Here is a 16,545-nt window from a genome sequence, read left to right on the forward strand (position 1 = left end):
TGTGTACATATGCATGCGTGCTCATCTGCCTGAGTGTATGTGTGTGTGGATATGCGTGTGTGCTCATCTGGGTGTGTGTGTGTGCGCACGCGTGTGTATGTGAGCATATGCATGTGTGCTCTTCTGTGTGTGTGAATGTGTGCATATGCATGTGTTCGTCTGTGTGTGTGTGTGTGTGTGTGTGTGTGCATATACATGTGTGCTTGTCTGTGTGTGTGTGTGTGTGTGTGTGTGTGTGTGTGTGTGTGTGTGTGTATACGTGTGCATATGCATGTGTGCTCGTCTGTGTGTGTGTACGTGTGCATATGATGTGTGCTCTTCTGTGTGTGTGTGCGTGCGTGCGTGCGTGCGTGCGTGTGTGTGTGAGCGCGCGCGTTGTCTGGCGGCAGACCTCGCTGAGGATGACTAGCAATCACTCCATTCAGCATCCATTGCCACATAGCCCATATTGTCAGTCCCTAGTTTAAAAAAAAAACCTTGAGCGGATTCAAAGATCTTTTCAAAGCCTTAATCCTAATAGGTCGCGGTTTGTTCTGTCACATCAAAAGGGGGGGGGGGAGAGGGAGGCAGAGGGAATAATGCGTCAGGGGCTGACAGAGATTCTTAAGGGCGGAAGATTGGCAGAGGATTTGCAGTGCAGGGAAGACTGAAATCTGAAATATCGGCCATAGAATGCCTGCTGTAATAGATATGAAATATGTCTTCTCAACAGCATGAAAGGCTGACATTTCCGGAAAGTTTGTCACGAGAAGACCCTTTTATTCCCCCTCATCTATCTGCGTTTGTACTGCCACCTTGTCCACAGTGGGAAATTCGCCAAGTGTCACTCTAACAGGTTATAGAATAGGATTGGACATTTTAGTGTCCCCCCTTTCCCCTCCCCCTCTCCCCCCCCCTTCTCTTCCATTTTCATAGAATGTTTAGAATTTCTGGCGAGACACCAATTGAGTCAGGGCCAGAACCTAGAAAATCTCTTTCTATATAGCACTTAAGTTAAAATTCCACATTCAGCATTGGTTTCTTGACCCTGCGTTTTAGACAGCTGAATAACATATCCCCCCCCCCTCTTTTCTTTTCCCAACTGCAGTGTTCTACACAAATAAATAAATGAATAACATACATAAATACAGGGATAATAAATGGATTTGTATATATGCACACGCGCGTGCGCGCACACGCACACGCGCGCTCACGAGCATATGCGAGCACGCATGCATATACGCGCACGTGTACACACAAAGGTATACACATACACACATTTTATATATATATATATATATATATATATATATATATATATATATATATATTTGTATGTTTGAGGTATTTGTGCGATAAGAACACTCGCTTGATAAGTGTGTGTAGTGCCCTCCATCTGAAATACTTGTGCGACGTGGATGATAAAAGCCCAAATCAAGACTGCCAAAGCATATAGCGAGACGTGCGGCGCGCGAGACGGTGAGTGTCACCCCTGTGTTTGCTCCCCCCACCTCTCAGCCACTTTATCAGCTCTGGAGGGATCTCTCACGCGCTTGCTTCACCTGATCGACTCGCGAGACAACGAGCTGCAGCCCCCCCCCCCGCCCCCCTGTATCAACAGGGCACAAGTGTCCGGCTAATTAGGCGCTCGTGGGAAACCGAGCATCGATTTCCTGTCGGCGCGTCCCTCCCTCCATATGAAACGGGGGGCTGTTTGTCTTTGCAACGGAGCGCTCGGTGCCGTTGATAACGGCGATAAAACAGGTTTGCCTTGACGGGAGCGTTAAACACAAGCCAAACCAACCCGAGCAAACACCCCCCTGCCCCCCCTGCCCCCGTGGGACCCCCTGCCCCCCCTGCCCCCGTGGGAACCCGCATGCAGCGGTGCCGCCGCTCGGCCGCTGCTCGGCCGCCGCTCAGCCGCTGCTCAGCCGCGTGGGATTTTGGGAAATGTGGCGGCAGGGAACTGAAGGGCAGCGAAGAAAGTTTACCGGACAAGGAAGCGGACTGAGGCGTAGGACAATATCTTTTCAGGCCCAGTAAAATGTTTAGCAGAGTGAATTCCCTCTTGTGCTTATTATTTCACACCCCTGTGGCTACCAGCTCAACTTGGCTTGATGGCAACACAGTACACACACACACACACACACACACACACACACACACACACACACACACACACACACACACACACACACACACACACACACACACACACACACACACAAATCATGGAAAACACACACACACACACACACACAAATCATGGAAAACACACACACACACACACAAACACACAAATCATGGAAAACACACACACACACACACACACACAAAATCATGGAAAACACACACACACACACACACACACAAAATCATGGAAAACACACACACACACACACAAATCATGGAAAACACACACACACACACACACCCACACCCACACACCCACACACACACACACACACACACGAATATGAGGGGCCATGAGGGACATTATTCAGAATTAACTCGTTCATATACTATACTGAAAACCACACACACACACACGCATATGCACGCACGCACGTACATGTGCGCACGCACGCTCATGCACACCCAACATGCAGAAGCGTGGCTTTATAAGAGAGCTTACTTATGATCTCACACGTCTTCTCACGAAACGCAAAACCTGGGAGCATGTTTGTAGATGACGCAGATGCTTCTTCGCATTAGCAGATTAAAAAGTTATGTTCATCCCGCTCCAGATGTGTTCCCTGGTTGGTGAGGTTATATTCACAACTTCAATGGCCAAATTATAATCAAATGATAGGCAGATCAGAATCAGAATCAGAATCAGAATCAGAATCAGGTTTACTGGCCGTAGGTTTGCACACACATGGGACGTGACTCCGGTTCGGTGGCTCTCTCTGTGTACTTCACATAGAATAACAACACTACCACACAACAGTCTTCAGATATACACACAAGGACTGACTAATACAGGTGAAATAAGAGGCGATAAGGTGCAATGGTGCTGAGAATATATCAGAGATGCTGAAACAGATGTTGGCAGCTTACTTACATACACGCCTGAGGTGGGTGGACATGACAGAGTGCACCAGTATACGCACAATGTACAGTAGAGTACGCACAACATGGTTGGATTTATTTGAAAGATCCTTTACATGCATTTTTTTAAAAAGGGAATCATCTCGAACTCAGACATTGAACATTGCAAAAAAATAAAACAAGGCTTCAGCAAACACACTGCAGACTGGTAGGTATGAGTAGTGGTGTCGGTGTACAGCATGACAGCGTGCCATCCACCTGCTGATCCAGCCACACAGAGCTAGACCCAGGCTAGGTGGCAGAGGCCATTTAGCTACTGCAGACATGGGCATTCACTCTGCCAGCAAACTAATTGGAGTGAGGGATAAACTCCAAGCTTATCTGATGGGGTCGTGGGCGTAGGTGGGTGTAGGTGGAAGAGGCAGGAGCGGGAGAGCGGGGATGTTTTGCATCGCTGCAGCAGAGTGACACAGACGCCGTACGAGAGGATGTGGAAATCGCAGTCTCGGAAATTGGAGAAGGCAGCCCTCTATACAGCGAGAGAAGGCAGTTTCGTGGCCTTCCTCCCAAACGTCACGTGAATCAAATATGAAATGTGTCACACACTTTCACGCTGACACTTTCGCCCAAACACATCACGGCTGTCAGGTTCACCTCACCATGCAATGGGGCGGATAACTCGCATCGTCGATGGAGTGCGTCTTAATGTAACGTATACCATTGATTGTGTGATTGTGTGATTGTGTGACGCTGATTTTATGGAATAAAAGTGGACGTATGATGTATAAGATAGAGGATAATTCTCATGGGGACAACTTAAATTGATAACCGGTGCTTATGGGGAGATGTTTAAGTAGGGCAGTGTCTCTCAAGCACTAACCTGTTTAAAACCACAATCCGTTCCAGCGGATGAATGCCAGTCTTTGAAATGCAAGGCCATAGATTGAAAGGTCTGTCTTTAAATTCAAGAATTTCCATTCGCCTCCGCGCACGCCGGCGCGCTTTGTTAAACGGCGGCATTATTTCACTTCCTTAACTGATCGACGGTGAAAAGCATTCTGTGTCAGTGTTAAAGGATACACGAGTCGTACTCAGGAGGTAATTTTACATCTTAACAGAATCCAATTAAAAGCATGGGTGTTTCAATTAAACGTCCCCTCGCTTGTCGCCGCAGTGTCAGACCACAATTTAAATTGGAATCAGATTATGGAGAGAAGCCCAGGGAACTATTTTTCCCCCCCACCCCTACCCCACCCCACCCCACCCCACCCCACCCCAGTCTAGCATGGATCATGCATTCAAGATAGAGATCCCTGTCATGCATACTGCAAGAAAGAAAAAAGAAAAGAAAATAGACTTTCTCAGCCCACATTACTGCTTTAATTCTCCCCCGCTTATTAATTTCACAGCAGATTACCTGAGGAGATACCGTCGGCGTTGGGTTTTAATTAAGCATGGGGTATGCTGCTATGAGTGCCTTATGTGAAACTCCTACCTTATAATGCTCTTGTTTTAATTACTCCGGAGTGCCCCCCTCGTTAACCTGTATGGAGATGTGCTCCAGAGTACAGTGTGCATTACAAACACCACATTCAAAGAGTGCTCGCATCCCTTCACGTGCCTTCCCTATGTGCCCCGGTGCCTCTGCAAAAACCAGTAACCCCATGAAACCGTTTAATAAATAAATCCATCACATTATTCCACCAGTCCAGCAACATAAATAAATAAATATCGCTTTTTTGTGCTTTTTTCTTTGAGAAAAACGAAAATTTGGGGGTGTTTTGTACTGAAACCGTGAGGAATATGCAGTAGGAGCATGTATTTTGGGGGCCTTTAAAACGATTTAATTGAGAGATAACCTTGGTAGCCGAGGGCACAGTGACGACCCCTGGTGGGGCAAACAGCCATCTCCCCCTGCAGGTTCCCCTCACACGCTCACCCGCCCTGGTTCCACCGGGCCCTCTAACCCCCTCACCGAGCCCGCTCCCAGTGAACCGTCCAGCCAATTAAAATATTGCACGCTGCGTGTCGTCATCGAGATTTCAATTTCCGTTCCTCGCAACAGCGGGCTGATCAAATATTTCCCCCGGATAAATGGCCATCATGTATTGTAGATCGTGTACTGTAGATCGTGTACTGTAGGTCGTGTGTTGTAGCTCGTGTACTGTAGATCGTGTACTGTAGCTCGTGTACTGTAGCTCGTGTACTGTAGCTCGTGTACTGTAGCTCGTGTACTGTAGATCGTGTACTGTAGATCGTGTATAGACTTTCACAAACACAAAGCCCAACAACCGCAGAGAGGGATCCTGCTTGAACTTTATTCCGATTGTCGTTTTTCAGTTATTCCCTTTATCCGAACAGGGTAGAGACGAGCATGAAGGATTCGGCAGGCGTGTGAGACATGCGTGCGCACGCACGCGCGCGCGCGCAGATTTGACTCCTTCAAAGCCCAATCAGGAATTCTTTTAGTGTCCTTTTCATGCCAAGATTGTCCCTCTATGCATGCAATCTCCATTCCATCACGTTTTGTCGCTTTGTGGCCAATCCACCTCGGGTTGTGAGCCGATACTGCAGGAACAAAAACGATGCTCGTGTCTCCTGGAAAACCCTCTAGACGTTTCCCTCTGATCTCGCCCAACCTCAAGTTTCTGGCCCCAATATGAATATTAAAAACAACAAAAAAACCAAACAACAAAAAACAAATTGCCCCGAGACTGGATCCCCCATTCACGATACGTGGCTAGAAAGCGGTGGCATCGTCCACCCCAACATCTTAATGTGGTTTAATGGGATATATTAGCTTTTAATGGCACTTAATTGCACAAAAAGGAAATCCATAACCACACAAGGAGAAAAGTCAAGTATTTCCAAGCTCTTTATAAGAACAATTTAGAGCAGACAAGTGCTTTTCAAACCTTGGATTGGATTCAGTCCGACAGCATGACCACGAGAAGGGCGGCACTGCATTCGTGAGGCTTTAGTGCCACCATTTGGTCGTGAGGCCTTAATTCATCCCGCAGCCAGAGCCTGGGAATTGGTAATTCTAGGTCATTATGGAAAAGAATCAATTATGTTGGTTTATACTCCGCAAATCCCATTTTGAAACAAATGGTCTCGTTCAAAAATAATGTCCCAGTTGGCGCCATAATTGTCCGAGTCTGCACTGAACTATCTTCAAGAAAGCGGTGAAGGGGGTCTACGGCAGGACCATAAAGTGAAACTGTCCGACCCTACAGTAGCTATATCATTTCAGAAGGAGCTGGACACAAAACAACTCCAGGTGCTGGATCGGAGAGTGGAGGAAACGTTCAGTCCCACTGTTACTGTTGATAGATTATCGGAGGTCCATGCCATCCTAGATAATGTGCAATAACCAGCATTTCAAGAGGTTTGCCAAGAAGGAATGGTGATTACAATCAATTAAGACTGATGACAAAGCACCAACAATAACCCTGAATGTGTGTGTGTGTGTGTGTGTGTGTGTGCATGTTTGTATCTGAGGGTGAGCTTGTGTTTTATTCATGCATTCTTCCAAACAACCCTGTTCTGTGTAATCAACATCTGTCGTGACAGGCAACCTCCCCCTTTCTCAGAATGGCCCACTTCAGATAATGAGTGTCATACCAAACTGCAGGGCAAAGGCTGATTTTACTCCTGTTTTACTTCACCTTCTCTGGCCTCCACTCTCACCACCCTCCGCTCCCTCCTCCGCTGCTGAAGACAACCATGGTGAAGAAGGGTGATAGATAGATAGAGAGAGAGAGAGAGAGAAGCGATGCCACGGCGCTGTCTGTGCTGCGGCGTGTCAGTATGTGGGGAGGCAGCGTGTGTGTGAAATAGAATATATTCTTTATTGAGAGTACACCACTATTCCGCTCCTTCACAAAATTGCAGCTTGATTGATTAATTGATGGATTGACAACTCAAAGCTCTCCAAAATTCTACCCCCCCCTCTCTCTCGCTCATGTTGGCATTGGTCTGAAAGGATAAATATCCCTTTCTCTTCCTGGGATAAAAGGCACACAGATTTTTTTTTGATGATCCCACTTCTTTTCAACCCTGTTCTTAGAAATGTTTGTTGGTAGTTTTGTCAGCACGCATTTGTTTTCACTGAGACAAACAGCAGCGCCCTCGTATTTGTAAAGTAAACTGGCATATTCGCCCAGAAATGTAACCACCTGTGTTTTAGGCGCCACCTGGTGGTCATTTGTAACCATCTCTCTCTCCGATACAAGTCGTTACATTTCCTAGTTTGTTTGTTTTTTTTAATGACTAAACTACACAACCAAAACTCCTTTATAACGCAGTTTTTATGTTTAGAAATATATTAAATTTGAAGCCTTAATTTGATAAAAAAAAATTTCTGAAACATTGCTGAATGCGTCTGAAAAAGATTTGTCATTCACAACTTTAACTTCAATTTCATACCGCATGCTCTGTCTTCCATGTAAGATGTCTCTCTCGAGTAAATAAAATAATTTTCCCAGCCAAGCCTCGAAAATAATTGCCTCCACAATAAGACAGATGAATTCACACATGCGAAATCACGAGATTGCACGGAATGCCAATTTATAGGGGGTTGGCTAATGAATCTATCTAATTTCTTCAGACATAAGATCCTTCACAGAACATTAGCACTTTTCTCATTTTCTTGGTGGAATTCACTCTTTGTATAACCACTGAGAACAATTTGTTGAGAAATTCCATTAAAGTCATTGGCACATTGAGCTCTTTAATTTGGCATCATCTAAAGTTTACTTCAACTGCAAAGCAAGAAACCTCTACTTCATAAAACTTTCCTTCAGCAACTTCCCCTCCCTTTCATTCTCCTTCAAACCTACCCAGGGCACATACATATGTATGGCGGAAAGAATAAGTGCAGAATCAAGAACTCGATGCAATATTCAGGAAAACTGCACTTCTGCGTGTGTGTGTGTGTGTGTGTGTATCTATATCTATATATATCTATATATCTATCTATATATAGATATACCTGTTCCTAGTACAGTTTCATATCAGTGGAATCAGTTAGGCTCTAGTAGACAGTTAAAATTGGACTATTGCCTCTCCTAATCATTTATTTTTTTCACCGTCACATTTTTTTTCAATACTTTCTTTATGTTTTTTTTTTTTAATGTATTAGTTGGTCGCTGTGAGTAACGCACCATGACAAGTGTCGCGTCTACTAAAACTGAAAATGCCTCTTCTCCATCAGTCCCACGTGGATTAACGCCGCTGCGCCCTGTGGAAAAAACACCAGAGGGCGCCACAAACCTCTTGGGGGAAAAAAGCTTCTACTGTATCTATTGTGCGACTGGAGTGACTGAAGATGTCACTTAGTTGAGCTGGTTGAGTGATGAAACGTATCTGTCAGTAAACGCTGAATCCAGATGAACCGATTCAACCTTCTTTGATTTTCTCACCTGGATTACTGCGCCTGCGTCAAGACACCCCTACTGTATCGTCTTGCTATTGGGTTCCGGACAGAAGCCGGTCGACTGCAAAACTAGTGTGCAGGGTAATGTAAATCTGGCCGCCTTTTTTATTGTCTGAAGAGGTAGGGAGGTCGAAAATGGACGAAACGCGTCCTTTACGAGTGCGGTGGATTTAGATTTTTAAAAATAAAAATAAAAAACTGAAAAGCACGGCGTCTACGACGCGCTGTGCCAGATGGATGAGGCTACTATCGTGCACGTTTACGTGACATTTTAAATAAGGTTAGAGAAATTACGGCAAAGAGGGCACATGTGTTTTATAAACAAGGGGGCGTACTCAGCCCCCCACCCCTCCTATCTCTCCTCCCCCTCCCCTATCTGTCTCGAGCCGCTCTTCCGTGTTTACACACACCCACGAGAGGCTGGGAGGAGACGTGCGCGCGCCGCGCGCGTGTGTGTGTGTACCCAGCAAGCCTGAGAACGGCGGGGCAGTTAGAAAGCCGGGAAACACACCGTTAAGGACTCCAACCATTGCATTTTACAGCGGAATGTTCACTCGAAGGGGCCATGGAGACGTCAAGAAATCTACACAGAAAGTTCTGGACCCAAAGAAGGACGTGTTGACCCGACTGAAACACCTCCGCTCTCTGTTGGGTGAGTAAAGTGACAGCGGGGCTCTGATGCGGCGACCCGATACCTCGGCTAGTTAGCCCCGGCTAGCTGAGCTAGCTAGCTAGCTAGCTGTCCTCTCTCTCCCCCTCAGCAGCCGATGGCTACGTCAACGCCGTCTCTGTCGTTGCGCCGCGGTGTTGTTAGCGAGCCGCGCTAGCTGGGGGGCTGGCAACACGGAAGATATCTGCTGACGGCAGATGTCCCCTTTGCAGTGTTAGCCGTATGCATCCTTTGTCCATTTAGGGTTGTTAACGAAATGAAACCACGTATACCTGGAGGAATTAATGCTGGCTAACGTTAGCCGTCCTTCCTCGCGGCTAGCTAGTCAAGAAACGTAGCCCTGTCAAGACGCTGCTCGTTGTCCAGGCGTCGCCCCCAACAAATATTGCGTGTATGTTTTAACAAGGGTCAAGGGTCAGTGCTCCAACCTCCACTGACTAGCCACCCTACTTGGCGTCTATAAGCTAGTTACTCTGCATGCAAACCTGTGAAGTACAGAAGGCTTCAATGGCGAAGAGTGGCGATAGCCTGGGCTTGTACAACTAAATAAAAAATATTTACTTACCGAATTGATGGCTTAGCCTGTCTTTACTCTGTGTTCTTAAGTTGTGGAATTGATGTGTAATTGGTTTAACTTTGTCCTCCCTCGCAAATGAAGAACAGTTTATCAGATGTAAAGCCACCTGACCTGTGCTGCACACACTTGAGCTTTTGTATCACCGATAACTATATCCATTGTACAGAATTATCCCTTAAACTCATTTCACAACAGGCTTGAAGGTGTTGTAATTGAGATAATTTGATCTATGCGGCTGGGCCGTGCTTGAGCCAAATTTTCCATAACGCCCTTAGTCTATTTTAACTTTGCCTCAGACACTCTGTTTACACTTGGTTTTAAAATGCGTTTTGGGCGATCGGATCACAAGTGGACGGCGAGACACATCACCGTTTACACCTGTGTCTGTCATACGTCTCCAAATGCGTCCTGCTGACCACTTGTGATCAGATTACTCCGAAGCGTGATTTTTTTTTTTCGTACCTGTTTCAGAGCGCGTTATTATTTTTCCCACCTGGATTCCGGGAAGACCCGTCCCTACTCTATCTCTGATTGGCTAACGCTAACCCCACCCTATCCTTAATCTAACCCTAACCTTAAACCCACCCTAACCTTAACCAATCTAACCAACGGAGGCAACGAGTACTAGCCAATCAGAGGCAGAGTTCCTGGAAAACGGGTACGAAAAAAAACCACGCCACTCCGAAGAAGTTCGTTACTGTTGCGTCACTTCCGCTACAAGGTCAAAGGGCCTCAGTCAAGCGCCAGATTTGCCGACTAGCTGTGAAAACAATAGCTAATGTTTGAAGATGTTTCAAGCACTTATATACATGTACAGACTATTCCAACTGTCGCGATTGACAGGACTGATTCTTCTGCCAGAATGGAAATAAGGCATCTCGTTTCACTTGTACTCCAACCACGTACAGGGTAACCCCACGTACACTTTCTTCTCTCCATTTTTTCGAAAGTTGGCGCGCTGTTACCAACCACCACACCCTGCATTGATGACGTATTTTCCTATTATGCCCTTGTCGGGGACGCATCAGGACGCATTAGCGTTTACAAAAGATAGGCGGTCAAATGCGTCCCAGACCACCTCGGCAAGTGGTTTGAGTAACCGTTTCACAAAACGTTTTGGTGGTCGTTTACACTTGTATTTAGCGCTGTCCACTTGTGATCCGATCGCAAAAAAACAAAAACAAACAACGCATTTAAAAACCAACTGTAAACGGGGTGTGAGTCCTCTCTGGCTGACTCTGCTTTACAATGGTTTCCTATGTTCCAGGAGAAGGTAGTCCGCATCCATTTGAGATATCATCAGTATTTTTATCTGTTTTGTGGTTATCTAACCATAGCCTGTAGGACCATGCACATATAAAAGAAAAAAGTGAGGTTTGAAATAGGCCAGCAATGGGACCTTTCTGATACATCATCTCAGACTAAAAGGTTCTTTTTATACAACAATGATGTTCAACAAACTCGTGTTGGCTTAAACTAGAAAGAATGTAATGAAGACATAGGTCTAGCGCTCTTATGTATTACTGTTCATTTCAAAAAAAAGTTTGTCTTGCAGAGGTTTGCAGTCATTTTTATTTGCATGAGCCTCTGCTGTTTAACTCAAATCTTGATGCATACATAATCTTGAAACCAACATATGACTTGGCAAACTCATCGTCACTGTGAGTTGCTAGCGAGTTTGTCACGTAATGCAGTTTATCAGGAAAAGTTAACTTTGAACCTGCAGTTGAAATTTTATTATTCACAGCATGTAGTGTTTTTTTTCGCAGTCACACTAAAGCCCCTTCTTATTCACATCTTACAAAGCAGTGTGACTGTTGAGTCAATGTGTAGGAAGTCCACCGCTAACAGTCTGCTGTCTTAGCACAGCTTTGCTGTCACGGGGCTTTCACACCAAACCCCATTTGGCTCCCTGTGGCACAACCCATCCATGATCCTGCCATGCCAACAGGTGAACATGCAATATAGACAGGATTTTACAGAGACCAGAACAAGGTGCCTATCATGTCATTTGTTCTGGTTTACAAAATTGATGACTACATAGAATGTTTTCATACAAGACCATTATTACTGCCACTGATTTGTGGCATTGTCCATCTACTTTGTAGCATTATTCTCCCTTCATTTCCTGTAGATGATCTAAGGTGCACTTACACTGAATGCCCTTGACATACATTCTTGGCTGTGGTATGATTACTGTTTAGCACACTATAAATGCCTGTTATTTGCTACTTACTGACTCATATAAGTTGCTTTAGATAAAACATCCAAATGAGTAAATGTAATGTAAATAGCCATTTAATCTTGAATCAGGCTTAGCTCTCAATCAAATTAAACCAAGACCAGGGTCCCTGCGGATCCTTAAAAGTCTTAAACCGTCTTGGAATTTCTTTTCTTTGTAATTCAAGGTCTAACATTTTTTTTAAATGTCTGGAATTTTAGGAAGGAAGGCATTAAATTTATTCTGGGGCAGAATGAATGAGTGTATATGTATTTTTTGTTCAGTTTTATGTTTTGTTTTGTGTCGTTTTATATTCCACAACAGCCCGACAATTATTGCAAGCAGTGTATAATGCATTTGCGTTAAATAGCATACACTAGACCGCCACAGGCAGTGGGACTGAGGGGCAGTAGCTAGTGGGCGACACATGAGGCAGCAAGCAAAAAGAAAATGGGTAAATGTAAATTCAAGCTGAAATGGTTGAACAATAAATATTGTGGGTGGCTTAAACAATCTAGCAGTTCTTACGAGGCACGATGGGAACTTTGTCACAAAACATTCAAACTGGCGACAATGGCTTGTAAAGCGCTAGATGCTCATATGAAATCTGAAAAGCACAAGCGCTATGCTATGCTAGCAAATGGAGTCATATCTTGAGCCCGTTGCTAGCTTGACTACTTGTGGTAATGTTAGAGCTAATGTGTCCGGCCAAGCTACAGGCTCCACTGCACAACTGAGCAGTCAGCAGACAGCATTCAGTAGTTTTTCTCCAAAGGCCACGTTGAAAGCAGAAATACGGTGGGTACCCTGTCTGCAAAAGAAAGCAGGCAACTTCACAGAACTAGCAGAGAATACTGCAGGGATGGAAATGGCAACGCTGATAACAAAATTCAACACACTGAGGAGACGAGCAAAGGAAATGAGAGAGCAGTGCTAGTGCTAGATCGTGAACTTGATAAGACAGCTGATGAGAGACATAGCGTCCATTGACAAACAGGGTCAAATAAACTTTGGATTGTTTGTGCCAGAGAGGGTCTGAAAAGTAAATACGTTTATGTTTAGTTTAGATTATCAACTTTTGACTTGTCCCTATATTGTCCTCTTGTGTGTATTTTTGATACTATTCTTTTGCATTTAACTGGGTCTAGCGTCATAGATTTATTTTTGTTATTTAACAAGAAGGCTGTTGTTGGTTAATTTGCACAGAAAATTGCTTTTATATTCATATTCAAAAAAGTCAACAGCGCTGTCTACTGTCTAGTTTGTCGATTTCTTTTGCCATGGAAATGGTATTATTTTTTCCTGTTTAGAGGTATTAAAAAGGTCTTAAAAGTCATTAAATTTGTACTTTGAAAGTGTGCAGATACCCTGTAAAAATATCTGGTGTGCCCAATTCATCAGAAATGTTTCCTTTCAATTGCTTCCCTCCCAGTGTCTTTGTGTATTTTTCTTTGTGTTATGTCATAAAGCTCGAGACATTTGGTGACCACCAAAATCAGATGTTAGTCCTGATTTCTTGTTTACTCCTTCAGCTTGTTTGTATTGGGCACATGGTAGTTTTGTCATAATGCTCAGCACACAAGTTTAACCAGGTTAATATTGAGGTGCAAACCTGCTGCCAAACCAGGCCCTGCACCTGCAATTTGCACCACACAAATTCACTTTAGCATGGTGACAGCCGTAGGAAATAATGGATTTGAGGGCATGGGGTGTAGTTTGCACACAAATTCACTTTTGCATGGCAACAGCCATAGGAAAAATCGATTTGAGGGCATGGGGTGTAGTTTGCACACAAATTCACTTTTGCATGGCAATAGCCATAGGAAATAATGGATTTGAGGGCATGGGGTGTAGTTTGCACATTCGCTAAGACTTGTACACCCAAAGCTCTAGGGTGACAGAACTGTAGCAGCCTGTTTCTCCCTCATGTTTTTCTTGCCCTTATGTGCTGTTAAAGATAAGGCTGGCCTGTTTGTCCAGCAGCTGATAGTAGGTCCTACGTGTTGCTGTGCCCCTACTACCTCTTTCATTTTGAGCTGCTTTTGGCCAAGGACAGACTTCCTCCTGGTGCTTCTTGTTCCTGTGTGGACAGGAAGTGGTGAGGAATGATGGGGTGCCATTCACAGCGGAGACTAGAGGGAGAAGCGATAACCCCTTTTTATTGCTCATAGGGTTCTGCAGTTGTAAATGAATCCACATGCATAATCAAAGCTGTATTTAAAATGATGGCTAGATAGAGTGCTAGTGAGGTTAACTGATGGGCCTAATGTATATACATATATGATTTAATTATCAAGAGTCTTTGTACATATCATGACTATCTTGAAAATAGAGAAAAGACAGGTCTTGTGTTCGGTGCTTGAATGGCTTCATAGTCTTTCAGGACAGGAAACTAAGCAGCTCACAGCCAGTGCTGGTACTTTCCAAAATTCACCAGCTACTATGCTGTTTAACCAGCTGTATGTTTTTATTCTTTATCTGGCAAGACTATCCAAAAGTAAATCATTATTTGGCAAAGTGTGTGCCTAATTTAACCAGCATTTGGCTAGTATCTAATGTTAATTTCCCACTCGGTAACACTTACTAATTTTTTACGTATGGCTGGAGTGTTTTATGTGTAGTAAGTCCTAGTGTATTAGTAATATTAAGGCCAGAAATTTGTTGAATCATCTTCTGTAATTTGTAGCATCAATGATACTGTGCTTGAAAAGGCAAGCTGTGGTCTTGGCTATTTTCAGAATGACCCTGTGGTGGTTTTCTGCTCACTGAGCAGATCTGTGGGATAGAGTGTGAAAGCTGCTGCATTTTAATTTGCTGGTCATGCCTGGATGGCTGAGGCTGTTAATTACAGGAGCCCAACAGACCACCTGATCACATACTGCCTCTCTTACTGGATGCACAAATAGCTATTCCTGAGACTCTGTTTATCTCCCCAAACCTCACTCTGCCTACAACATCCCATTTCACTGCTCCAGTTCCTCGGAAAATGGACCCAACCATCACGATGAAAGCACCAGCTCCCATGTAGGAATTCCTGCTGAATTTATCTTACATAGGGGTCCAATTCTTTATTTAATGCTGTATTGATGATTGGAAGGAAAATTGTATCTTTTCAAATGCCAGCCTCTGTATGACGTTTAGCGCTAAGAGTGAACTCCAGAGCTGCACCTCTGAAGCTGGTGGGGATTCAGTGCCTTGCCCAAGGACACTTCAGCAGAATGGAATGTTTTCTGTCATAAGGGGTTTAAACCCAGGCCTCCTGGTCAAAGGATGGTTTTCAAAATCACAAAGCCAACCCAGTCAACTGAATAACAGAAACAACCTAAATAACAAGTTCATTTTGGATATTTCCTTTTGGGTGCTGTAAACACACTGCTTAACTTGAAACCTTTGGCAACCTGCATTGGAACAAGAGTAAATACATACAAATGTTTTGATAACAGTCATGTCTGGGTTTGTGGTCAGTGTAGGTGAGCAGGTATAAAAGAGACTGAAGCCCAAGGGGAGAATTTTAAAGTTTATCCTACACAAGCTCTTAGAGCAAAACAGTAAGTGGGTGATTATGTCCCCTTTCCTCTCTCCATGCATGAGCTCTGACTGATACTTGGTCAGGGCAGAAGAACTGGTGTGAGAGATAATCGGTGGGTAAAGCACCGGGGAGAAACAATGAGCACTACATTGGAAGCCCTCTCTCTAAAGGGGGTCCTCTGCTTTGCTAAAGCAAAAGCTGCGATCTCTCAACTTCTAATTCGCTCACCCCCAGCCTTTTGTTTTTGGATAAGCTCCCTTGGTAGACCTGTGGATAAGTTCAGCCTCCTGCCTTCCTTTAACCTACACTACGTAGACTAGCTGTCGACACTTTGTGTATGGCAACGCTTGCTTTTCCTTAGATTATTGTGAAACAGCCCTTTGTGGTGATGAAAAGCAAATGTTTAGACTGTTGTGCAGCTTTAGTACACTGACATCAACAGGACAGTAGATCAATTCTTCACACCCACTTTATCAAACAAAATTTCAGCTCATCAGTACAGTTGTCTTCTGTTGTTTCATGTCATATGAGATTAGACAGGGTTAAACAATTCTGGAAGATTAATGTGACATGAGTTACTGAAAATAATTGCTATGTTCTCTGAAGTTCATGCCCTGTTGCACTTCCTCTCTGTCTTAAGCGGAAAGTGAGCCAACTTGAATTTACATTTGATTTACGTGTGTGTGTGGTGTATGTCTTTTCCAATATCTGATTGTTAGGGCTGCTGCTTGCTTCGAACAGTGCTGTTCAGAATGTCAGATAATTCTGGGAGGCTTCTTTTAGATGTTTAGCTCGGGGGCCTGTGCGTCCCAACATTTTTGTAACTTTTCCAATCGAGTCCAAAGTCTATGCCGCCTTTCCACAGAAACTTGTCAGGTGTGCTTCGATGTGAATTTGGGCGGGGGTTCAAGCGGTCTGCAAATTTTATGTTTATTCTTCACACAGCTACTTCCGCCACCATGTTGACTGCTCACCTTGAATAGTGTAGAGGAAAAACTCTTGACATTGTCTGCCTTGATCCACATTTGTTTGACTCTTCATGTAGTGATTACAGAGACTTCCTGTTTAAAATCTCACCTAT

General features: G+C 44.3%; 1 protein-coding gene across 1 annotated transcript in view; it reads left to right on the top strand.

The window, feature by feature from the left end:
* Positions 1–8,957: 8,957 nt before the first annotated feature.
* Positions 8,958–16,545, top strand: part of ralgapa2 (Ral GTPase activating protein catalytic subunit alpha 2) — a 119,650-nt gene continuing 112,062 nt past the window's right edge. The window contains exon 1 of the mRNA XM_056295506.1: positions 8,958–9,119. Coding sequence (XP_056151481.1) covers positions 9,014–9,119 — 106 coding nt within the window. The 5' untranslated portion in view covers positions 8,958–9,013. The remainder of the gene's footprint in view (positions 9,120–16,545) is intronic.

The sequence above is a fragment of the Lampris incognitus genome, chromosome 16 (genome assembly GCF_029633865.1).
Source record: "Lampris incognitus isolate fLamInc1 chromosome 16, fLamInc1.hap2, whole genome shotgun sequence".
In the NCBI taxonomy this organism is placed as follows: Eukaryota; Metazoa; Chordata; class Actinopteri; order Lampriformes; family Lampridae; genus Lampris; species Lampris incognitus.